Source organism: Salminus brasiliensis, chromosome 11 (genome assembly GCF_030463535.1).
Source record: "Salminus brasiliensis chromosome 11, fSalBra1.hap2, whole genome shotgun sequence".
Lineage (NCBI taxonomy): Eukaryota > Metazoa > Chordata > Actinopteri > Characiformes > Bryconidae > Salminus > Salminus brasiliensis.
In genome coordinates this window covers 19,471,726-19,498,352 of record NC_132888.1, presented here as the reverse complement: position 1 = coordinate 19,498,352, position 26,627 = coordinate 19,471,726, and the positions used below count along the sequence as shown (strand labels likewise).

Below are 26,627 nucleotides of genomic sequence, written 5' to 3'. Positions count from 1 at the left end.
TTATGCCCCGTCACTAATTCCCATCCCATCCCTAGCCCTGAGATCAGAGAGGACAGAACAAGGCAAAGCAGCAGTACTGACTGGAGGCTGCAGCACGAGTGTGTGTGCGTGCATGCATCTATGCATGAGGCAGATAGTGTGTCTGCGTCTCTATGTAGCTGCTCACTCGCTGATAATTCTGAGGACATCCATGACAGCATGCTCTTATCTCCTGGTCGTCAGGGCTGCGCTAACTGCGGATGTTCGGGGTGTGCGAACTAAAAAGCAACACGAGCATGAGGAAAAAGGGGGTCTACCATGACCTCACGGTGACATCATCTGTTCCTCACCCCCCACCCACCCCCACCCCAGGCACAGCTGGTACCATGCCTGAAGACTAGGGTTCCTCGGCTGCTCACCCTGCTCCGATAAGGAGCGGTCTGAGGCCTCGGCGAGCAGCTGCAGGCCCCAGCAGCTTCCTCCTTCCAGCCACAGCCTCGCACTGTAGCGCTTCTCAAAGTGCTGGGGCTGTGACATTTGAGCACATACCAGTTTCCTCAAATTTCCCACCCACGTCTTCTGATCAATAGTTCAGAAGGTGGCGACGCTCGGCTCCTTTGCAGACAATAGATGGGAATGATGTCTGAGCAAAAAGCGCTGTGAGGCCAGAGCTCTGAGAGCTGATTTCCAGCTGTTTGTTTTAAGTGGAAATATGAAATCCCAGGCTGCAGTCTGCTCACAAAATGCCCCCATCAGTTCAAGCAGACCTTTTGCAGATCATTCTGCAAAAAAAGCATGTTCCCTCTTAAACGTCAGTATGTTACAGACGCCAGCACCCTGCAGATGCAAATTCCATCTCCAAAAACTCAGATCTAATACATCCTCAAATGAGCTTTTGTCTTTTAAATGTTATTCTTATTAATTGAGGAGTTTTTTTTGTTGTTGTTCTCATGAATAACATGCAGAACGTCTTAACACGGATGTGGCTTTGTACTTTTTATTCACCATCTTAAAATAGATGCAGTGTTGACACCATGTGAAACCACTAGATCTTTGGGGACAACCCTGACGTGCATCTAGACGTCTTGGTTTTCGGTTGGGAGTAAAAATGAGACCGTTTTCAGACAATTCACAATAGTTCAGGTGCTTTTGGTATGACGTCCATACTGAAGATTTGCCGCAAACTGAAACTGACTTTTGTACCTGCTAAAAGTCCGTGGCAGGTTTTTCACTCTCTGTACACTTAAGAAGTTAATGTTATGTAATGTAGAGCAGCTCCCTGGACACAAAAAGCCTTGTCTATCCTAACTTTGTAACTAGAAATGTCAAGATTAAGTTAAAAGCTTGGGCAGTTTTTTTTACACTGTGGTATTGAATCTGTTTCCTGCTTACAAAGCCAGCCTTTACTTAGCTTAGCTAGCCAAAGAATCGCAGAGTATCAGACCATGCTCCAGCTAACTGTGGCTCAGATCACTCCCGTTTAGAGGATAAGACCTAGAGCTGGGCAATATGTATTGTGATGAATTATTGTATCATGATAATAAGCATATTGAGGAAACTTAGTGCAGTTGTAGGTTTCATTAGACAGTGTAATTGGACTGCTTTAATTGGATGAAGAGCATTAAAGTAAAATCACTCTTCAGTACAAGAGAGTCTGTCCATACTGATGTCCTTAGTCTGTGATTATATGTATCATGATAAATATTGTTTAGCGTAAAAAAAAAAGTTGATATAGTATTTTTACTGTATCGCCCAGCCCTAATAAGGCCTCATCTGTGAGCATGAAGTTGAGTGAATAGTCTTGGTCTTCGGTAGACTGGTTCTTCCAGGTCTGGTTGCTGTCCTTTTTAATCAAACTCGGCACATCGCTAAACTCACAACTACGGTGGGCTCAGTTTCCCCCCCACCTGTTTTCAGAGTCAGTGAGCTCTCACAGCGCCCCTACCCTGTGGCCATCTTACGTGCACATAGGGGGGGTTTGAAGTACCGTCAACAATTTAAAATACTGTAGTAAACGATATTACTATTATACGGCCCAATACTACTGTTGCCCAGTTGGTTTGCTTATGCGCTTCCTTTTTGTCTGTTGTTCTTGCTCTGTTTGATTTGAAGGTGTCCTAGGAAATGATGTTCCCAGTAAATCGACTGAAATCTTTCCAAGTGCTGTTCATAGTAAATGTGTGTAGTGATAATACAGCATATAAATAATTTGTGGTTTTCAGTCTGTTAAAAAAAAAATTGGAGCAAAGATTGCAGCAACGTACGTGTGGGCTAGTTGTGTCCGGTGCCATTTTGTGAATACGAGTCTTGCGTATGGTATATGTATTGTGTAGGAAACTTTGCTGAGCACCACAGACAAAGCTCTTGGCTGAAGGGGTTAAGTGGTGGGGTCACTTCTGTTTTCTGGTCTGTGCCGGTTCTCTTTTTTTTTTTTTTTTTTTTTTATTAATTAATTTATTTAATTATTTTAAATAGGTTGCTCAGCTAAACCCCAGGTTCAAGAGTGTTCTAAGTTCACACTTTAACACGCATTAAAGCATGAGCAAGTAGCAGGACACCAGTATCCCGCTCTCACCAAGGTTTGTCATTTGCGATCATTTAATATCGCTGCCGTCTGCGTTTCCTCGGTTTCTGACAGTTTCGAGTTGTCAGAGTTTTAAATGTTGCGAGCCGAACAACGCAGTGTAAAGTGTTTTTTGCTGACTAATAATCCTCACATTATTATTTGTGGTGTAACTTGCTTGACTTCTGTCTCTTTCTATTAAGGTGGTGCGATTATGCCAGAACCCCAAGCTGGCTCTCAAGAACAGTCCTCCGTACATTTTAGACCTGCTTCCCGACACCTATCAACATCTCCGTACCATCCTCTCCCGCTATGAGGGCAAGATGGAGACGCTGGGCGACAACGAGTACTTCCGCGTCTTCATGGAGAACTTGACAAAGAAGACCAAGCAGACCATCAGTTTGTTCAAGGAAGGCAAGGAGCGCATGTACGAGGAGAACTCTCAGCCGAGGTGAGTCCATCTCTTAGGTTTGTATTTTAACAGTAACAGTAGTAGCCCAGAGGTCAATGAGCCTAGACAAGGTGAGTGCTGAGATTTATTCACTAACCTGCGGAAGGCTGCAGTAAATGATTTCCTCTGGTTCACTCAGGATCTTTTACACTATCCTTCTGACGCTTTAGTCCCTCCGGCGTTGTGCTTTTGTTTGCTACACGTCGGGGACACAAGTCTGACATAGTCTCGAGTCACAGGGACAGTTGTATTTTCTGGGCGCCAGGACGAGTCGGATCTTTATGTTGACAAATTTTTATCTTTTTGTCTAGTCTAGTTCTAAATCAGAGTGTTCTTGTCCATGTAGACAATTGAGCCCCGGTCTGCCACATGAAGAGCAGTGATAGGCCAGTGGTTTCCCAAAGCATGGGACAAGTTGGTCTCAAGGAAGCTGCGTCATTCTATACTTATTGTTTTTCCTCTAGCACAAAGCTTTGCTTGCATTTTTTTTATCAGAGAAGGGAACCTTTCTGGTTCATCTTGGTTCCACAATGCTAGTGTTGGCACGTAGTCACATGCATGATCAGTACATCCAGACACAGGAAACCCGGCACACCAAATTGTACTCAACGCTGACTCGTGTGTAAAAGTACACGTTTGCCGCGTGCTGCAAGCTTTAGAGCATAAGGATCCTGTCAAAAACAGTCCTGACAGTCTGCAGTGACTGGTCATTTCCCAGTAACACACCAGTGAAATGAACGCCGACAGTAAGGGCGATCAGATACAGAGTAGCCGACTGACCCAGGCTCAGTTTCTTAAGGCTCTGAAGTATTAAGATCGGCTTAAATGGTAGAGAGGGTGTTATGTGTGATGCTTGCTCGTACCGTTACCTTTAGTTTGTGCTCACAGTTCCCCACTTATTATTACTGATCTGTATTAAGTGTTTACACGCCTAAATACAGAACAGGAAGGGTCATTCTTTTAGCTTATTGTATTGTCAATATAGGAAGAGTACATTGAGTGCTGGTGGACTGAAGTAAATATGAGAAATTACAAATTAAACATCAGGTGCTACAAAGGGGTTTTTGAGCTCCTTTTAAGAAAAGAAGCTTTTAAAGATTTTAAGAACCTTCACTTGATGTAAAGGTTTTATATAGCAGGTAAAAAGGTGGATCATACTAACGCATGTCTTTTACTTGCATGATGCATTGATGAAGTTTGCAAGCCCCTGCTCTAGGCTGCCCAAACAGTGAGTAGAAGAAATGAGAAGAACCGGATGAATATCTGCTTCATTCGTTTCCCACTCTGAACTAATGTAGACCGTTACACACAGCCTGCAGCAGATCGTTTACGCAGAACATCAAGTGTAGAAGAGGAAATGCACAATCAGACGCGAATAATTGGGCTAAAGCTACGCCTCTCTGCTGTGGCTGCTCTCTCTGTCGGTCACTGTTTTCAGAAGTGGGACTTCTGGCCTGAGAGAAACGGCTCGCCAAGTTGGTGAAGTCCAGTGTGCGGAAGGTCAAGCTAAAAGCAGAAGCTGTCGGCAGTTGTGAAACAATGTTTGTCAAGCCTCGAATCATGTGAAAGGCTTCTTGTATGGTTGACTGTTTAGCATGTCTGTTGTTTCGCATTCAAACCCAGCAAAGTGCCTGTGTTAAAAGGCAAATGTCCTGCATCAGCTGCTTAGCTCTGACGGATTTTATATTGCTGTGAGATTGTATCTTCCCCACACCTTCCCTTCGCAACGCTGGCCTTGTCTTAGTGGACAAAGAGGCATGTTCAATGCAAATGGGGAGAAAGAGGAAGTGCTCCGCCAGGGACAATCCCTGATAGATAGCAGGCCTGCTTAAAGGCGACTCAAAATAGGTTGGCTTTCACTATTCATCCCCACTCCTCTCGCTTATTTATTTGTAGAAGAGGGTTCTGATTATCTGTAGATGATGCATGACTCGATTTAGCTTTCAGCACGGCCGAGTCGTTACCATATAAAAGAGAAGCGGTCAGTCACCATTTCTCTTTTCAGATTTGAATTAACGTCATGCAGACGTAATGAACTGTCCACAGCACTCGCGGATCCTTTGTGTTTTTAGCAGCACGAACAAAGCAGTGGGAGATGTGGCTTGGAAAGGCTGCACTATGCTTTCTTACTCTGATGCTATCTTAAAACCAAACTGATGAACTCTGTACGTCACACAAGCAGTGCTAATAAAAGCGCTCTCCTGCGGTTTGCAAAGTTTGCGAAAGATGGAGTTGGCTCTCTCATCAAGCTTACGAACCATCGTTGCTGCTGTACTGCTGCCCTGTGTTCATTTTCCTACTCCAGGTTAACAGTGTGATCACCCTGCACCCACGCATCATTGAGCTGTGGTGTTTTTGCCAGCTCTTAGAGCACAATATTTAGTTTCTGGTGTCGTTCTCATGACGTTGGCCTTCAAAATATTGATATTACCCAAATGTGCATTATGCAAATGAGTCACAAAGTTGTGTTGCGTGCTCTGAGCATCCAGACCAGTCGCAGATGTTGTTCAGTTATTAATATGAATCAAGAAATTCACTTCAGTCAAGCGTACACTGGAAACATTGTATATCAAATTTTACAGCTTCACAGCTAACTTTTAATGGAAGTCAATATAAAAAGATTTTGGTTCGTTTATATTAGTCCAGTGGGCTATTAAATTCTGACACCGTGTGAAGAGTAGCTGCCAGATTCAGATTATGTCAAAGACAGAGATGCAGTGTTTTTTGCAAGACAGCTACGATATGCAATTTTAGATAAAAAAAAATAATACAGGTCAAATACTTCATTCTTATTCGATCAGAAGTTACACTATACTGATTACGGTTTTTACATTAAATAAATGAAAGAAAACCGTGTAAAGCTACAAAAATGGAGTATTTAAGAGGACAAAGGGTCCCTGTTTTTGTTATTGACTCTAAAAGCGAAATGTTGGAGCTGTAGTCAGCAAACAAGACTGATGCTAGCTTAGGTAACAGGCCAAAATTGCTACACCTCATATTACAGCTAACTGATGACTGGTGTTAGATCCACAGAACACATGTAAGTTCCGCTGTGGATCTGTATTGAATATAAAGAAATAAATCAAAGAAACCATATCCAGCTCGAAACGACTGAGAACTGTAATCTGTCAGAAGTGACAATGTACCCAGAAGTGCTTTGTATTTATGGCACGGTTGTACTGACTGGCCAAAGACGCAAGTTCCGATTCAGCTTCTAGTCCTGTTAACTGTAAGCTACGTAAACTTTCTATAGTATCTTATTTATAGGCTAATAAATAAAACACATCTGTGTAAAGCTACAATACTTTTATTTAGTGTTTGAGAGAAGACAAATGGTCATCGTTTTCGTTAGCGATTCTCAAAAACTGCTTGCTTTGGTGTCTACGTCATATTAAAACTGAAAAATGTTAGCTTGGGGAGCAAATCTGAGGGAGCCAAGTCGAGAGACTGGTGCTGAGGGGGCTGCTTTTAACTTTAACACTAGCTTGTATGGGTCCAAGTACTTGTATTCATACCGAACTGTCATCGTATGGCTGAGGGGGTGAAGGAACTTGAAGTGAATTGGCTCTACAGTGGAAAAGAGGTCTGTAAGGTTGGCCGCTTGGGTTCAGCCATTAGCTGGTGCTTAATTTTGCTGCCTATTTCATAGACTGGCTTCCTTCATAGGGAACCAACAGAGATGGAGTTGGAACTCATCTACTCAGTGCGTGGAAGGGGTTTATTTTGCTGTTTGACACAAAAAAAATTGACAAATTTGAAATATCTTGAAATAAAAAATAAAACCTACTACAGTGTACCTTTTTACAGCTGCTACACCACTCAGTTTGTCAGCCAGACAGAACTGTGGCAAGCTTGCTAGTGGATATTGTATACGTTCTCAGTCTACCAGGCCTATAAATGTATTTATGTGGAACACGTGCAGAAATGTAGGCCTGACAAAGTGCATATAGCTACCAGTCATCTATTTTCAAAACCGTGCGCCATTCTTTATTATCTCTGCTGTGTAGATGTTCCTCTTTCTTGCCTTAACTTTGTTCTTCTTCACTGCATTCAGAGCCTGGCAATAAGTCAAATAAGGAGACTGCAAAGGCTGTAGTAGTGGTGACGCTGGTTAGGTTTCTAGTGCCGTATCGCTGCTGAATCTCCCCCTTCTAACATGTCAGCGTGCTCGTGTTTGCTCTTCTGCATGCACATGAAAGACTTTCTCAGAAGTAAGTAACTTCAGGGCTTTTTTTTCACCTTTTTTCTCTTCAACCTTCCATTCAGGTTGAGAAGAAGGCAGGAGGAGAAGTCTGAGAAATGTCTGCGAAAGAAGCAGCTGCTCTTTAGCATTGTGTTGGAAAGCCTGTATGTGGGCTGACGATGAAGACATCACTTCAAATAGACTTCCAACGTTTCCTTTATCAGTGGAGGAAGTGCTGAAGGATGGAGGGATTAGTTATTCCCCCTCATAAACAGGGGCTACAAACTTCATCAGTTTTCAGATGAGGGTATCTTTGTCCTTTTGTGTGACGCATTGTCTGCTCCACACTCATTTAACTCCTCAGCTAATTATTAATTAACTGTACAGTGTCCCCTGGATCACTGCTGTGTCATTAGAGACCTTTATCACGGTCACTTCGTCGTCACGTCAGGCTCTGAATTGTAGCGTTGCCGTACGTCCGCCTGCACAGTTTAACAGATTTAACGCTCGCCGGTTTTCAACCTCCCTTAAAAATTTTCATTGGGCTTCAGCACAGCCAACAGGAGGGCAGTCAGCATGTCTGCATGTCCGTCACGGACATGGACGAAAGGCTAGTTTGTCTTGGCCGAAGCACATCCCACAAAAAAAGTCACACGTCACGAGTGTTTCTTTACGGTAACTCCACATCACATCTCTGAATGGACCGACTAAAGACCAGCGCTTGCTGAGCTTCATTCTGGAGAAGAAAAAAGCCGGCAGGTTTAACTCCTTCCGCTCTGTCCATGCAAACATTAGCGAACACCCTGAACACCACAACTAGCAAAGAGATACAGCCTTGTATTTGTACACTAAGCTACTCACTGAGAAACGGTGCTGAGGGGTGTGTCTCAGAGTTTCTAGGCAGACCTTGCTGAGAACAGTTTGAATGAATGCTGAGGGAGTTCTTGTTGATCTTCCAGTTTTTAGTGGTTTTAATTAGAAACACGAGTAAATCTGTCTCCGGCTCAGTGTAACTCTCGCTTCATTGGTTACCTCGTTAATAATGACAGTTGATGAGCTTTTCAGCTAGAGCTGAACATTTTTCATCAACTTGATTGAGTGGAAACTCCTGCTAAGTGTGTTTTTAGAGACGGCCAGTAGCCTCTGCCGTTGATTACGTCAGGACTGGTGTGATAATGATCTGTTTCCCCTTTTCATTTCTGTGGCGTGGCATAGTTGGTAACGGCGTCTACCCTGGGGCAGACCTGGGTTTGATTCCCTGGCTGTGCGAGCACACCACATTACACCATTGATAGTCCCTGGGTAAGAATTGTAAGTCTATCTGGATAAGAGCATCAGCCAAATGTCATAAATGGGTATTGGGGGGGGGGGTAACATATTATTATCTTAGTCATTTGAGAGTTTTCTTTGATGTACAAGATAATAAGTTGGAGAACATTGTCGATGTGCATACCAGATAGAGCTCGGCAATATGACTGTGAATGTGATTATGCTTTTCTAGGTATGTCGAGGATACTGTTAGTGCTTAATAAGCCCTGATCTGCTGCAGGTTTTAATAATTAGACTTTAATTGGTTTAATTGGATGAAGAGCAGCAGATGTTGAATAAAATTTCTTAAAAATCTTTAAATATTGTGATTATAGTATAGTTCTCATAACACCCAGCCCTTATGTCAATAGTTTACTGTGAGTGTCTCTTTCTGTAGAACTTCCTGCCTTTTGACACCACTGTATATAATTGGTTCTTTTCCATGTTGCTCAAAAAGCCCTTTCCAGTAAAATGCACCACATGGTTATTGGCCACACTGGGGTGCGAAAAACTCTAAACTTACTGGTGATGGGCCTGGCTTGAATCAGTACAACAGGCCATATAGTGTGTGTCTGTGTGTGTCTGTGTGTGTCTGTGTATCTATATTTATATAAGGGCCTTTGATGGCACTTTCCACCCTGTGAAATATCCTGTGGTACTTCCTTCTTTCTCTTCTCATCTTTGTGTGACCATGCATTAGTGAACCATATTTACATGCAGTGCACACCTCGTCTTCTTAACTGCTGGGCTGTATAGAAAGTATAGACAACAGACCTTTTTAGCATTTACTGTTTTCTGTTGTGTAAAAATGGAGCCCTGAAAGTTTTAGTAGCATTTTATTTACATGCAGTTGTGTGCCGACCTCAAGCCACCCCCAAAACGGTCATTAATCATCTGTAACAGACATACTTTTGGAATTGTTGGAACATCAGAAGCTGACTTTGTGTCTTGAAGGCTGCTCAAGCATAAACCCATTTCATGGGAACAAGTAGCCCTGCAGTTCGGTCGTGCATTAGCTTACTCAGTTCAACCGTTCAGTCAGTACAACCAATTTGTCAGTCAAAAAAGGTGTGGTTGATGGTGTATGAAAGTGAACAGGCTGGAGATAGCAACAAAGCGCTCTATTTAAAGTGGCACTGGCCGGACTAACTCGACAAATCTTGAGCCTGTGCAGGAAGTACTGCAGCACTGTGAAATTACAAAACTTTATTATTCTGATATTATTCTAATACAGGGTTGTACATTACAAAGAAACACTGATGGGCCAATTTCTGGTGCAGAATGGGTAAGGACATGGAGCAAGGAGCCTAGACCCCTACAGACAATGCATACAAAGAAATGCTGGATGGTTCAGGTGATTAAATAATCCTTTTTGATCAAGTTTGTCCAATGACTTATCGTCTTCTGCGTCTTCCAAGGTTTTGAGAAATCAAAATATAGACGCCAATGCTCGCTGACCTTCTGCCCTGTAGTGTTGGTCATCGTTTCATTTCAGATCCAGCGTGCTGGAGTGCAGTGCCAAAACAGCAACAGTATTTGATTACTTATGACTCACACTCTTAACAACCCATTACTACATTCTGAAGTGGAGATTTTGGTAATTTCATATAGTGATATCAGTCTTCAGGCATTGCCCAACACTGTGGTTCCCGACATTGGTTTTGGTACTTTCTTTGATACCAACACGTCCGATTCGACTAATCAGCCCGTTTACAAGCCTTTCCTCCAAGGTGCAGTTGGTGAATTAGTGCAGAGAAAGCCCTGAACTGTACGGGAGCTGAGGTACTCTGGGGTCAGGGTTAAAAACCTGTGAATTAAGGTATAAACTATTGCAGCCTGAACATATTTACATTTACATTTACATTTATGGCATTTAGCAGACACTCTTATCCAGAGCGACTTACAAAGTGCTTTGCTATTTACCCAAGAAAACCTTAGCTAATTATAATAGACTAATAATTAAAAGATACCTCTAAGCTTAGACATTCCTAAACACAAGACAATAAGGTGACCATAGTACTCTATTTGTCCAAGAGAAGTGAAAAGTGGTAAATCAGTGAACCTCTATGGAATGGGGGTGTTCTTGCGAACAGATTTACTAGAAAACGTTCAGGTTCAGTTGATCAGGGTCTGGGTTTTTCGGTTCCTCAAAGTACACTCAACTGCTGTGTTTCCATAGCAACACATGACTTGGCTCTAGTTGACGGCCATGTCTGTACACAGCTCCTCTGGAGGGGTGGGATTGGGGGGGGGGGGTGTAGATCATCTGCATTGTTTGTTTGTTTTTGTGAGGGGAAGCCAGAAACCCATCAGAAATTACAATACGCTGCATCCTGTAACTACTGTCGCTGTTGACATGATTGGACATTAATTTCAGTACAAACAGTCTTTGGTCTTTGGTCCGAAAGAAGAGAGCCATTGCTGTTTTCTATTTATTTATTGATTGATTGAACTATTTTAATATAATTCTTGCATCAGTAAACATTATTTTTCTCTGCTTCTCAACAAGACATCTGACCTAAAACCATCACAGCCCTATAAACTCCTAGGCTTAGGGAGCTGTGGTTGAGGGGGCGAGATGCTTGGCTAGTGGTGTATGTGTGAGGGATCTATGACTAACATTTAATATACTAGTCACACTGTGTCTCACATGGACACTGCACTTCCTGTTAACAACTTCACTTCGAGTTCCTTTTTCTCACAGACCATCTAAAACTGGTCTTCAGCAGATTAGCTGTGTCTGCACTGTCTGTGTGTGTGTGTGTGTGTGTGTGTGTGTGTGTGTGTGTGTGTGTGTGTGTGTGTGTTTTGAAGGGGCAGTTCTGTTGTGCTTTTTAAAATGTTTTTTATATATATAATTAGGTTGTGCAGAAAGCATCGTTGCAGTTAGTAGTTAGTAAAGCATATAAACACTTCCTGCTTTTAGCCCCTATTTTTAACTGCAGTTTGCTTCTTTTACCTCTTAACACTAAGGCTGCATGTGATGGACATACACTACATGTGCAAATGCGTTTGGACACACCTTCTCATGAATGCATTTACCTACTTTATGTCGCAGGCATTGCTGACACAGATGTGCAAATGTGTGCATGTACACACACACACACACACACACACACACACACACACACACACACACACAGCTGGTCTAGTCCCTGTAGAGAAGTATTGACATTAGAATAACTCTCTGAAGCAGTTAAACATGACCGTATGGGAACATGCCTAATGCCAGGTGTGGGCTAGATGGGTATTAAGCCCCCACCTCCCCCTGAGCTGTGGAGTAGTGCAATGATGGTGCTCCATTTGAGACTTTTGGGATAAGTTGGGGGAGTTTGGGGTGAGGTGGGGAAGTGATCCAGAATCTAGTAGAAAGCCTAGCTTTAGCTATTTTACGTCTCAACTGTAGACATATTTTGCCTTGCTGTACTGTTTCCAGAAACGGTCAGTTGTAAGAAATGAGCCTGCCAAAAGGTTATCAGACACAAGTGCAGGATTTCCTGACAGTACCTGGACAGTACACCCTAATTAGAAACATAAGCTTAAACAATAGGAGGAACAAGGACTAAATTAAAGTGAGACTAAAGGAAGAAAAAAAAAAACCTAAAGGCAAAAGCTAACTAGGCCTGACTAGCTGAAGCACTGTAGCCGTGCTGCCAAGGCTATATACTGTGCATCTGTACTCCCTCGCCATACTGGAGATCACGGTTAAAGGCTGTGTCCACTTTTATGCGATTTAATGTTGGAGCATTGAGCAGGATTTGGTATTACTTTTACTCCACCGTCGTAAATGCAGATCGTGGTTTGAGCTCCCCCTCATGGACAGCTGTACACATAAGAGATGGACAGGTCAGTGTGTTGGGGAGCCGATACACTGTACATTTGCTATGTGTACTGCACTGTTTGCCGTTCAGTGTGGTTAGTGGGTCGGTTAACGGTTTGTTAGCTCTGCTGTGTTCTGATTCTCACTGTACTGGGCAGAGTGATGCTCTCTCCAAATTTGGTATCTGATGAAAAGGTGTTAGAAGTCTTTACTCTGCTTCCTCCGCGAGCCACGTTAAGTTTAACACCTTCTACAAAGAAGAGTTTGAGTCAGATGCCGTGTCTGCAGCTGTGCACAAGTGCGTAGTTCCATTTGGTGGTTGAACAAGGACTGCGGCATCCTGTGACCGAAAAGCTTGCACAGAGCTTCCTAACTCCGAATCAGAATATGATCCAATCTGCTCTCAGCTAATTAGAGAAATCTCAGGGGGTTTGCAAATGTGATTATTTATTGTCTTGTGTTTAGTAGTGTCTAAACCTAGAGGTATCTTTGAACTATTAGTCTATTCTAACTAGCTGAGGTTTTTCTTGGGTAAATAGCAAAGCACTTTTGTAAGTCGCTCTGGAAAAGAGCATCTGCTAAATGCCTTAAATGTTAATGTACAAGTAAGTTTCTACCTTTCCACACAAAACTGCTTCCCCAGAGTTTTCATAGAAAAATGTGACCAGCAGTGTTTCCAAAACTCCCAAAATGTGGGTGTCATGTAAATGCAGCCATACTGAACTCCCAGTCTTGGTGTTCGTTGATGCAGCTTGCTTTTCCCAAGGTTCTGCTCTGAAGGATTACTAGGCCTTACACTGGCCAGGACACATGCTCAAATAATGATGCAACACTACAGTGCATTTGCTCTCTATGTTCTGCAGTAGATCACCATGCAGTCCAACTCTGACAGTACAAGACAGACCATCTCTCAGTTGTTCTCAGTGTTGGTAAATATTCAGTGAGAGAAAATCCAAAGTGCGTTTTGATAGTTAAGCTGTAAACTCTTGTTTTTTACCTTTCCTTCCTAACAAATCATCCATTCTTCTCCGAGGTAACTCCCACTGACTCAGGACCAATGACCCCTGGCAGATTTCCCTTTACGGTAATGCACATAACCCCACGTAAGTACTGCGGGCCTTTGAGGGCAGCGCAGTGGTTCGCTTGTTCCCTTGCAGCCCACAATATGGCCTTAGCACTGTTCTTCCAGGTCCTTTCCCTTTTTGCCGCCGACAGCTGGCCTCTTGAAGTTGCAGACGTCGGTTTGCGTTTTGGGCTGTGCCGTGCAAGTGGGCTGAATTCCGTTGAGGCGCGCTGCATTTAGTGCTATGCCTGCGTCCTGGTTTTGTGCATTTGGTGAGGGCCATTGTGCCAGGTGCTAAATTTAGACCACAATGGTCTTGCCCATGTGCACCTCGTCATTTCCTATGAATGCAGGCGGGGGTTGCACAAATCTGTCCCCAGCAATCCGGCCTGTCTGTTTAAGTTTGACTATCGGCTCATCTTATCTTGTACGTCAAAGCTCTCTGTATGAATGGGTCAGTTTCAACGATATGGAAATGCAGCAGCAGATAACGAGACGTGCTTTAGGATGTAGATGCACGCGTCAGTCCTGTGGGGTAACTGACTTTTTTTTGTTGATGCTCCTTTGTATGGCAAACATGATACCGCGGTTTCCTTCAGTTTAGACTCAAACATGGTTGTCGCAAACGAGTGTTTGTTGTGGCGAAGGTTCCTCACTCGTGCTGCTCGTGTGCTCTGAACATCCTGTTACATGGCACATTCTGTGACTACACGTTAGTAGACCTCATCAGAGACTAAAGAGGTGATGAGACTTCGAACTCACGCTGACTATTCCAGATAAAAACGCTCACGTTGCAGGCTGAGCTTCTCCTCTTATCATGTGGTGTTACCACAGAAAATGCGAAAGAATACAACAAACACAAACAGAAGAAGAAGCCTGCAGATGGCTCAGTCACGTTTCTGTGTTTTCATTGCTGGGGAACATGGTGGGTATGTTGCTTTCGGGCGCTCAGCGATTTGTCCGTGCTGTCAACCTCAGATGCTTCAACCCACGAGTAAATGGAGTGTCTGCGCATGCCTGTACTTCACCACAGGCATGTGAACACCTTTATCCTCATTTTTGCCCATTTTTAATTAAAACATAATGTGGAAGTGGCAGTAGTTTTGGATTGTGGCAGAATTCCATGATGAATGGACTAATAGAAATCTTTTTACATTGACCTCCATTGAAGGTGTAAGCACTTCCTAGCAGCCTTTTTTAGAGAGTAGAGAGTTTAGAGAGTAATATGTCTGGGTGATATTCCAAAAGTGTAAGGCTTACATTGCCCTGTTTAAATATCTGGATAATTTAATATACCTACAGCTAGGGGGAGCTGCAAGGGATGGATTTTGAGCCCCATCAAAAATGAATAAATTACACTGGGTCTCACAACTCTCCCATAACTATTCTGCCAATACTCATAAGTCATTTTTTAGGGCCCCAGTCAGTCACAGGCTCTTAGAATCGTCCCAACTCCCACGCCCCCAAACAGCAATACATACAGCTGTAGATACTTAAATTATACATTATTCAAATATGATGATTATACAACTCTTTTGAACTACTGGTGCTCCTAAGGTGCCAAGAATCTCAAACTGTATTTAAAACAGTTGAACCCCTAGTCAAATTAAATATGGGAATATGGGGATTTTCTAAGGGAAAAAACCTTAGAAAACCTCAATGTTCATTTCAGTAAATAATCTATTCTGAGCGGTGTTAGGATTTTTCTTATTTCTTTTGTTATTTTCAGATTGGGGTTCATTAGCTCTACTCCCTCTCTTAATGACCCGTTATAATCCACTCGCACAGTAAAAATGAATATTGCAGGTGCACATGTATTGTTTACTAGTGTTTAATATTGCTTCACTGCAGTTTCTGCTTTTGAAGCTTTGCAGTCATGTTACTTTTTGCAGTCGGTTACGTCGCCCTGTCGCTCAGGCCTACTCAGCATTCGCACATAGCTGCCTGTGCTGGCCGTTGTGATGAGAAACAAGCCTTTTTTTAGCGAGTGAGATCTCTCCATTGGACTCTTCACACGCGCTCTGCACGCAATGGCAAAACAGTGTGATTGGGTGTTTTGCGTTTTAGTCAAATGCCCTCTTCCTGTGAAAATAGATGGTTCTTAGGCATGCTACGCTAGCAAAGAGTGAGTGAGTGGCGTACCACACTGCTACTGTCTACAAAGCTTTGGGAAGAGGACTTTTTTTTTTTATATATATATATTTTTTTTTATTAAATTAGAATCTGGATAAATGGCTTCAAGGATTAGTTATTGGCCCTTAGTTAATTATAAGCAGACCAACTAACTGGAGGAAAAGGACAATACGGTCAGAAAGACCCAGTACAAATTCCCACACAGGCACTCCTGCTGATTGGCAGTCTGTTACGCCTTTCTTAAATGGCTCTATGGATTTTCCTAGCCAACAGGTTTGAGCTGCCTTTTAAGAGTCAGTAGGACTTTTGGAAGCGCACTGTCCTCAAGCTGGATGCTTTATTTGCTTAGTAAACCACATGCAGCCATACAATCACATAAGGAATAATGCAACAAGCTAAAAGAAGCTCATGAACTTCCTCACTGCACGTTAAAGAGGTGCACTACAGTATTGGAACACCTACTCATTCATTGTTTCTTCCAAAGTCAAGAGAACTTGGTGAGCTCAGCGTGTTGGATGATCCCCACCTCATCCCAGAAGTATTGAATGGAGCATTTCTATCATTCCAGAGAACACAGTTCCACTGCTGTATACCCCTCTAGCCTGTGCCTAGGCATGCTTCCAATAGGGTCATGTTTATTTGCTCCAGATAGCCCTATTCTATTGGCAATACTTCTCTGCAGGGACTAGACCAACTGTGTGTGCATTTGCACATCTGTGTCAGCAAAGTGTGCAACTTAAAAGTAGCTGAATGCATTCATTAGAAGGGGTGTCCACAAACATTTGGACCCTTTGTGACCCTCGCTGCTACCGGACGGCAGCTGTAGATGTTTTGGGTGCAGTATTATGGTTAACACTTCCGAGGGCTCCGTTTCAGGTTGCCCTGCATTGAGCCTGGCCCGACCCAACAGGGGAAACTGCACACTTCCAGCCCAGCATCGTGATTATTTATGGACCCCTCCTTTAGTGCACTTGCAGACACAATTACGGCACACTTGCACACTTCCCTGTTTGCTCAGAAGACCCAGCAAAAAAGGGGAAAAATGATGAGTTCACGTTTCCCTTTGTGTGTTTTTCTCTGAACCAAGGCTTTTCATGGTCGGAGTTTTGAGAACTGTGCAAAAATGGGAATTGATCAAAATCCGAAGTTCTCATTTCATTTTAAGAAGATTGCAAGTGGACTTTTGCAGACTTAAGGAACCCTTAAGAGTGCAAATGTTGCAATTTACCCAACAAGAGCTGTGAAGAAGCTGGGGAACTGTGCGTAGAAGCAAAGCGCTGGCCGATAGAGAGCTCGGATAGTTTAATTATTGTGTGAATGCGTGTGCAGTGGGGTGTGCGGCTGCTGTCACGGCTGTTTCCTGACAGAGATCTGGTGTGAAGCCAGTTCCGGAGAGTTAAATTTGTATTGTAGTGTTTGTATGTGTAGTGATGACTGTGTTGAAAAAAGGAAACCCAGGAAACCTAGCTGATGAATTAGCCTAGCTGCTGCGCTTAAATAGAAGGAAGAGCTTTTCTGCATCAGTATTGTTCAGTGTATGTGCTGCTCCTGTGCGTAACAGAGCCCAAAAACTGCTGCACATATTCTACTGTTCAAATCCATTGTCAGATTAAACCCTTTTTAATTGTTACTTTTTCAACAGTGATAGTTTATGGTGTCGAATGCAATATTACCACATCAGAAGGTATTTTTTTTTATGTTCTACTCAGGATCATCTTTGTTGTTTAATATGTTAAATAATTAAATTAAATAATATCATTTTGGTATTAAAACTGTAATATTACATCTAATATTACACCTAATACGTTTGTGCTGAGTTCTCTGCCAGGAGCTTGAACACAAGTAACCCTAGATGTTTATGATGTTATAACATGACTTGCATATTAGAATTATTTTTTATTATTTATTGATTTTTTTTTTTTTTTTTGCATGACCATGAGCTTTTAATTCATTTATCTGCAACCAAATGCGACTTATTGTATTGGCAACATTAAGTCTTACCATTAGAACAGTAGTGTTTGCTGGGCGGAATGTCCTGGAGTGGCCTCCAGTTTCCTGCCTTTAATTATATGCACTTTCATTTAATATCCTGCAAGACTCTGCAATTAGCTGTTTGTGTAAGCCTGTAATTAATCTAGCATTGGCAGATTGCATGGTCATAAAACAACAAATGGGCAATTTGATAAATTCGCAGAAAGGCCCGGAAAAGCGTATTTGAAGTATAGCTGCAAAAGCCGCATGGACACAATGAAAATAGGGCTTCATTAGCGTCACTGATGGATCTATTAAGCACTGGATCATTTTTGTTAGGGCTGCACAGTATATCATTTAATCAGCTGTGATGATTTAATGATTTCTGTGGGTGTTCTAGTGAATCGAGTCGTTCATTAAATAGAGTATCGGCCATTATACTTGTACAGTACGACGGAAGCTTCTCCCTACACGTCCCAGCTTAGAAAGCCAGGGTCCGAACCTAAGGCCAGTGATGGTTCGGGGCTTTTCTCAAGGGCCCATCAGTGGCAGCTTAGCAGATCCGGGTGGGTTTTTGGACGGCTAGGGGTTCCCTCTTCTCTTTACACAGCTCTCATTAAAAAAAAAAAAATCATGGCCTTCTTCTTCTGATTGTAGATGCTGTACTTTCACTTTAGATGTGGCAAGGCTTGTCTGAGACTTCTTTATGAATCTTGCGGTCTGCTCTTGGGCTGAACTTGCTATCACGGCCTGACCTGGATTTATTTTGTTGATGGTGGGACAACTTTTTTTTTTTGTGTGTGTGTTTTTTTTAATATATATATTGTTCTGAGATCTTTTTGAATCCCTTCCCAGACTCCTCTGCATCTACAACCCTCTTTCTAAAGGCACATAAGAGCTCTTTGGATCAGGCCATGGCGATACCCCTCACCTGGACAATCAAGAGCAAACTAAACAAATGTCTAAAGGTTTAAATAAGACCGGCTCCTCCAGAATCCATTCATAGTGGTAATAAAATTGGGGGTGTCCTAACCTTTACATCACACATTGCATTTCTGTTCATGACATTTTACATAGTATCGTAATTTCTCCACATTTCTATGTATTTAGTTACATTCCCTCCATCTCTCAGTACTGTTCAAATGAAGCTCAAATGTCCATACACCTTTAAATATGTTAATGACAACAGTTTATTGGATGTTCTACATTATAGGCTGGTACAGTATACACAAAATACTGTAGTATATTGTGCCAACCTGATCATGCAGGCCCAGAATGCTTTGCTTTCCTCTACTGGCTGTTTCCACCCCCTGTAGAATCTGTCCACTGAGTCACCTTGTAGAGCATGCCAAAGATGGATTGTTCAATATTGGGAAATGCTGAACGTCCAAAAGGAAACTTTTTGGGGTTTTTGGCCGAGTGTTCGTTGTTGCACAACTGTTGAAATGCGTTGCTAACGAGTGGCTCTTTCTTTTTATGCTTCCTGTGTAGGTGCCATAGAAATAGGCGGGGAGTTCCTAGGCCAAAGGGCTCTTTGATTGTCCGTCATGGGCATTAGCAAACCTCACTCCCCCTCTCTTTTGCGTTCTCCCTTGCCCGGTCTCGTTGGCCTGGTCGTTTTATCATGGAAAACAGGAAACAGGAAGGGAGCAGCCAGCTGCAGGTCAAAGGTCAGGCCAAAAGAGGAGGGAAGCTTACAAAAGCGCAGTATCTGGGGAAGGCTTGGCCCATACGCAGGGTAATGATGAGGAAAGGCTTGCTTAGCCAGGGGACTGCATTGAGAAAGGGAGGAGGGGCAATGTGTGTTAAAACTTGGTCATAAAAACAATAGCATGGGGGCCACAAGCACACCCAAGACGTTCTTGTCTCGCATAGCCGTACCTAGGTCGACAGGACTTCCTTCGATGGTTAAGGATGAAGACTCAGCTGGCAGGGATTTAATTGGATGCCTGAATTGTTGAAGGATATGAATCTAATAGTGCTTTTACACTCGGTTATTAGACATATACGTGTTCTCCTTTGCAGTAAAAGTGAGCTGTGCTTAATGCCTAATTTATCTGCCTGGGTTAGCATTTTAGAATAACACTTGTTTCTGTAGAATTACAGATGCAGTAAAATTAGAGCTGGGCAATATGACTATTTTATCATATCGTGATAAATTACGCTATCTTGGTACACATCTTGGTACATCTTTCCAGTTACTTTCTATAGTATTCTCCCTCGTGCTCTTGTTACCTGCTGATTTGAGTGTTCAAATAAAACCAGTTGTTGGGAGCTACTTCAACATATTGGCAAGCTTGTTGTTGTCCGATTAATCTTTATAATAAACTAGAGGGCGCTATATACAGCCTGGACTAGGGTTGTCAAATTGGGGCCTTCTTGGCTACAACTTTGCAGAGATGAGCCTTTTCACTCCACTACCACCATCGCTACATCCCAAAGCGCGGACTTCATTTCTTGGTTATTGCGTCACTGAGGACTGTTCTCGTTCGTAGGAAATGATTATTCGTGAAAAAGTTTGTGAAATGATTATTCGAGTAACTTGAAAAAGTCGGTTACAAAAAATGTTTTCCCTCGAGGCTTCGTTTTATTAATGTTGTCAAAGTCCACCTGTTTAAATATATCTACTTAAATATTCAGATTAATTGATGAAAAAAATTGACAGGATACTCTATTCCAAAAATATTTCATAGTTGCAGCCCTAGTAGGATCACTTGAATGCAGCTGCAAAATGCTTTCCTCATTTCTAAAAATGAAATGAAATGACTGATGCATCCTTCAAGACCCACAATCCTTTGTAGGCATAAATCGGACAGCTTCAAATATGCATGCATGAGTCCTCAGGAGGAACCTCTGTATTCTAATGCTAGCAAAATCTGGCCTACTTAAGCTGCAGCCTAGATGTTGGGACATGGCCAATGAATTGAATTTACAGAGGCTTTGGAGGAGGAGTTGAATCCAGGGTGTTTAATAATAATAATAATAATGATGATGATGATGATGATGATGATCGCTGAATTCAGCAGTGCTGTGCCCTATGAGAACTAGTCTGACACATGTAGCCTAGATGCTATATAGGCCACATATGCAGCAAAAAGAAGTGTAGAAAAAGGAGCTACACTCTGAAAAGTGCTGGCAGGAATCCCAGAGGATGGAAGGAACTCCGTACAGTATCAGCTGTGCTAGCCTAGCAGCTAAGATGAGGACTTCTGCCAGAGTCCCATGGGAAGAGATCCATTCCTGAGAATTTGAGAGCTTTTTCAGAGGACGAATGTTTATAGATCCAGGAAACCAGACTATGACAATCGTGTCTATAATTAGATCTGTCTATAGAAGTACTGAGCTAATGTAAGTAAAGCCAACTGCATTGAAAACGAGCTGTGCTGTGACCCTCCGGAACTGATGATTGACGCTTCTTGAGCAGGAATGGCTAAGCCTAGTCTTAGATTACCACAGTACTACAAGTTTTTGACTTTGCTCTGCTCCCATGACATCTGATACAATGAGCTAACAGCAGGGAAATGCAGGGCACTGGTACTTTATGACCAGGATTAAGAGCCACTGATTTAAGCTGTAGAGCCTTCTTACTGCAAGGTTCTGTCTACATGTGAAATTTGGAACCTGCTTTCCTTGATTCCTCTCTCTCAAATATCGAAGCCCTCTACGATAGGGCATTTAAATATTCACAGAACCTATAAGGGGCTGGGAGTACCTTAAAACGTAATTGGCCTCGGCCTCTGGTGGGATGGCCCTCCCTCTCCCCCGATCACTCAGCATGATGGAAGTGAATGCAGGCGTTTGTTAGCTGATGTAGCAGAAATGTCTGTTAGTATTTGCCTCCAAGCTTGTTCAGCTGTCCAATGATATTGCATTAGCAGGACTAGCAGAAGATGGAAGCATCTGTTAGCCTTAGCCCTCACAGCACTCATAGCATTGTATGATTGGGAAAGGGAAAAGTGGGGGGGTGTTTATGAGCATGGCCCTGTATTTGCTGTACATTCCAGCTTTCCAAGCATCTTTACTTGTACAGCGCCGAATCATCCAGGCCTTCCTAAACGTCCCATCCACCTTTTCACATGCACATCAGGTTCTAGTCTGAGCTGTTCACATTAATACAAGTGGCCACATGCCGGACCTTTTTTCTCTTGCCTCCTCCGCCTTCCACGCTGAATGTTAAAGACTAGTTTGTAAAGTCTGCAAAGGCCTACCCTATTGTTCTTCTAGAGCCAACTGCCTGCAGTGCCTTTGCCACACACTGATGCCTTTTGCATGCATCTTGGCTTAGAGTTTGGAAGGGGCTGCACAGCTGGCCTCTACCGAGGGCACTTTGCCACCTTTCTGCACCACAAGACTTCACAAACAACAAATGTGTGCTGCTGATGGACGCCGGCTCCCTCCTTCCCAGCATTTCGCGATTCTAGATGAATGGGTTTGTAAGCATAGGCTTTGAGAGCTGTGTGGCTTTTTTGCAATTTCTGCGACTGTGATAAAGGGGATGCTCTTTTGCACTTTCATTTCACATTCATCAGGCAGAGTGGGAAGGGGATTAGCAGGCCCTAAGAGAGGCTCAGAATTGCCTGAGGATGAGGGAGGTGAAAGATGGAGGACTTTCAAGAGGACAGGAGCAAATGATGACACATCATACTTGTTAGGACTTCTCTATATAGAGCCATTCACAAAGAGAGCCATTCCTGTCCTCATTTGGTATGACCGCATGGGAGATAACGTTCTGTACTCACGCTGCGTTCTGATTTCCCCCCCTCACGTGTTCCCGGTCCCTCTTGCAGAGAGGGTTAGAGGGAGAGGGCCAGTAAGAGCAAGGCCGCGAGCGCGAGTTCCAACGAGGAGTTTGCTTTGGAGGCAGCTGCGGTCCTGCCACACTCTCGCGCACTCTCTTGTGCATGTCAATTTTCCAGGCTGGAGACCTTGCACAATCCCCCACTGTGCTGCCCTGTAAATCATGGCTTTCTTTCCCCTTCCTCCGCCTGCCGGGCTCCCTGCCTTGCCTGGGCTCATGTGCCCAGGGCCAGTGGAATCAGAAAAATGCGGCAGGCATGCAGCTAGCCTCCACCGCCCTCCCTGCTCGTACAGACCTGGCATGCACCCTCCTGACTTCTGTTTTCACGCCTTTCATGGCTACCTTTACATCCACAGGGGGGCTGGTGTTTTTTTTTTTTTTTTTTTTTTTTTTTTTTTTTTTTTTTTTTTTTCCTTCCACACCTGTCTCGGAGACTGTTTGCCAGTTTCTTCAGTCTTTTCCCCCATGTTCAGCTTAAGTGCAGGAGCAGAGCGGACGGTCATTGGCATTGCAAAAACCTGTGAGAAAGAGGGATAATAGTTTAGTGTAATTGTAATATAGGTTATTGAAATAATATAGGTGAGAAATATGAATTGCATGTACATAATACATTTATTTGTTGGTATTGTGGATTCCACAATCCACAAATGTTTCTGAATTTGATGCTTAAACACTGACCAACACAATACATCTCTACTGTCATTAGTGTGGCGCTTAATTTTAATTAAGTTTAAAAAGTAAAAACGAATAACTTCAGACCTCCCACATCAAAGTTCATCTGCACCACTCGCATAAACGCGAAAGTGGATGGGTCCTCTTTAAAGCCATTGTGAAAATCTCCATACACTAGAGCTGCTAAAAGCGTCTGTGACCGTTAAGTTGCTTAGCAGCCTAAACCTACTGTTAATGAACTACATGGGAAAATAACTGACATCCGTGGCATCCAGTGACCTGTAACAGTCACTTGCTTATCAGTGGCCCCATTTTGTTCCATGGTCTGTTGCTTGGTAACGAGACTCGCTATGCATAACTTCAGAGTGCATTGTGGGAGGTTAGTGTCCTCAAAGTCCCACTTGAATCCCACTTTCAATTTGAGATTCAGACAGTTGTACTTAATAGTTTCCATCACAGCCTGTGTTTGTTTCCACAGAGAACAATCAGTGCTTTTTTTAAAGTGTGGCCCTGCCTGCTCTTTCTGTTCCTTTATGACCTAAACCTCAGAATAAGTCAGTATTGTAGGCCATCTTGAAAAGTCTTCTAAAGTATCGTGCTGTTACATTAACCATGTAATTCACCCCTAATTTCTGTTCAGTTCACAATTAAAGCAACACTATGGACTTTGTATTTTACTGTAGGGCTCCCTCTCCAGTTAGAAAGTGTAATTTGCACTTTATGCCACCACTAATGTACACTTCTACCCCCTTCCTGTGGTGTAGTTAGCAGCCCAGAGTAGCAAGGACAGCGAAGCTGCAGCTTTGAAGCTGTTATTTTTAAGGTAAAAATGCTCCATAGAGTTGCTTTAAATGTTTAAGTAGTGGGTGATATATATTTTTTTTTTAAAATTGTGTCCAAAAAAGAAAAGTGTTTTAAGGTTTATAGATAAGACCGTCACAACTCCTGCCAACATTTAAGGAAATAATTGATGATCTAAACTTTTCTGTAAAGCATGTGATGGAAGGTAGGGGGGGGTAGTATCACTTCCTTAATCGCTACAATCCACAGGCTTATGCTTAAGAGTGTGGTCTTGTTGTGCCTGACCTGAGTGTTAATTCTTTTCTCCTGTGTACCTTTCTTTCAGACGGAACCTGACCAAGCTGTCTCTCATATTCAGCCACATGCTGGCAGAACTTAAAGCCATCTTCCCCAATGGTCTGTTCCAAGGGGACAACTTCAGAATCACCAAGGCAGATGCAGCAGAGTTCTGGAGAAGATCATTTGGCGACAAGTGAGTTTTTCATCATGCAAAATAATTAATAATGCACCCTGTTATTGAGTGTGTGTCATAATGTGCACAACTGTCCCTTTGCTGCTTTTTGTGAATGTGTGCAGGACCATTGTGCAGTGGAAGCTCTTCCGACAGGCGCTGCACGAATTCCACCCTATCAGCTCAGGCCTAGAGGCCATGGCCTTGAAGTCCACCATTGACCTCACCTGCAACGACTACATCTCTGTCTTTGAGTTTGATATCTTCACCAGGCTCTTTCAGGTGCAGTTCCCAAACACCGCCACTTCTCTCTGTCTCTCTCTGTCTCTCTTTCAGAGCACAGACTACCTCCATTGTCTCTGTTATCTGTGGTAGCGCAAGTTCAACAATGACCATTGTTGAGTGTTAGCACAGAGCTGCAGGTGTGTGGCAGCACTGCTGCACCATTTCTCATGACCTCAGGCCAGTCTGAACTGGGGCGTGGTGCTGCGGTCACATTGTAGTCCTTGATCCTTTTAAGCGTTTTCTTTGAGTTCTACAGAGCCTTTAATGAATGTTCAGGGAAAGGTGAAGGAGTGAATCTGATTGGTGGCAGTAACCTTTAAGACTAGTAAATGACCATTAAGGTCTAAACTAAACTGTCGTAGATCCTGATTCGAGAGTAGTGGAAAGGTCTCTCACTGGCCCTCAGAGGCCCCTAGACAGTATACGTTTTGCTCTATTCTTGTGTGTTGCAAGTTGAGCTGCTGTAAGACATTTCTGATCATCTGGGGGTCCTTGAAGACTAGTTTCAGAGTCACTGATCCAGAGCTTTCACTGGTAAATATTGTTGCTGTAGTGCAGATTCAGTGTGATGGTGGTTTATTTGCATATTGAGTAGAGAAAGTCATCGTCTCTGAAATCAAGGCTTTAGTTGGGGGAATCTTTTAGGGAAGCTGCTCTGATGAGGTTGAGATTGGGGTGTTAAACACATCTGATTGGTAGAACAGGAATAATACTATAAAATATTTAGGCAGGACTTGGGTGTTGGTTTGGTTGTGTTAGTAAATCACATCTACCAGTTCAACTATTAAATATTAAGAATTTACAAGGACTTACGGTCTTGATTTCAATGATAACATTAAGGCTAAATATTTCAGTTAACATTTATAAAGCAAAAGGCTTGTTATGCACAGAAAGACCCTCAATAAAGTACCATCTTCCTTTGCAGCCTTTATAAGATATAATGAGACCAAAAATAAGCTCCTAAGTGCAGAAGCTGAAGTTCTGGTTTGATGTACCTCCTTTGTAACATGGTTGCTGTCAGACACTAAGATCTATTAATATTGCTGCAGTCGCAGCAGTCAAGGGATCATCTCCATTGTTCTGTCTCTGTGCCCAGGAGCATATCTCTCTCTCTCTCTCTATCTCTGTTTCTGACGCAGCAACATAACTGCTCAGAGAGGAGCGTTTGAAGGCACATGTTCCTGTGTAAGTAATTGGCTCATTACTCTGAGTGCTCTAAAGCAGACATCACAGAGGCAGGCTAACATTACATATCATGTCTGCCCTTTAATTAAGCAACTTTCTTCACGTCCCAGTGCTCCAAGGCTAATTTGGGAAGAAGGGGGATATTTTTGAAGATGCTGTGACTCAGATTGGTGTTTCAGAATGTGTACAGTGTCTTGTGTCTATATGTAACGTTTGGTTATGTTTGTAATCAAATAATCTCTAAAATGTCTACTAAAAATGAAGCCTTTAACAGATCTTTGGATTTCACTAAGAAGAAACTCTATGTGGGGCAGGGGCTGGATAAAAGGGTGTGTGTATTAGGCAGCGTATCTCATGGGTTTACTGCTGATGGCACTGGGAAAAGAATTAAAGGTGCCACAGAATTATTAGTATTTACGTATTTTTATTCTTTGACATAAATAGTAAGAAGGTATACCTAGTTGGGGGGGATGCTCAGATTTTAAAAAGCCTATTTACAACCCTGTTATTTTGCTGATTATAGCGCAGTGTTGCTGTTGTGGTTGTGCCCTCTCAGTGCAATGTTTAGTTAGCCAACTGAAGGTTGATTAATTGATTGTAGCCAGTTAACTTTTAGCCTTGCCTCTCTCTCATTTCCCTGGGTTTGGCTTTCTCCAGGCGGTAAAAGCTAGTGGCAGCTAGCATTGGCTTTTTAATAATTTTTTATATCTTGCAATCCCTGTTTGCCTCCCCAACCAGTCAGATTTCAGAACTTTTTTGAAGTGATTGGCGTTTTGGGATTCAGCGGCCGGATTCACTTCAGAAGATCGTAAGAAAACCATGAAGAATACCTGAGTGAAGAACATGATGAACTTCTTAGTGTTTATGTTAAGATTCTTCATAAGACAATGGTCACTGTTTTCATAGTTTGGCCAATTTTAACAGTCGTTTATGCTGTATTTCACAGCTTATCATAAACAGTGCA

The 26,627-nt window shown here is 42.8% G+C and overlaps 1 protein-coding gene across 3 annotated transcripts in view; it reads left to right on the top strand.

The window, feature by feature from the left end:
- Positions 1–26,627, top strand: part of cbl (Cbl proto-oncogene, E3 ubiquitin protein ligase) — a 42,025-nt gene that overhangs the window by 4,871 nt on the left and 10,527 nt on the right. For all 3 annotated transcript variants that reach the window (XM_072692117.1, XM_072692116.1, XM_072692114.1), the window contains exons 2-4: positions 2,746–2,993; positions 24,068–24,214; positions 24,319–24,475. In XM_072692117.1, the coding sequence (XP_072548218.1) occupies positions 2,746–2,993; positions 24,068–24,214; positions 24,319–24,475 (552 nt within the window). The remainder of the gene's footprint in view (positions 1–2,745; positions 2,994–24,067; positions 24,215–24,318; positions 24,476–26,627) is intronic.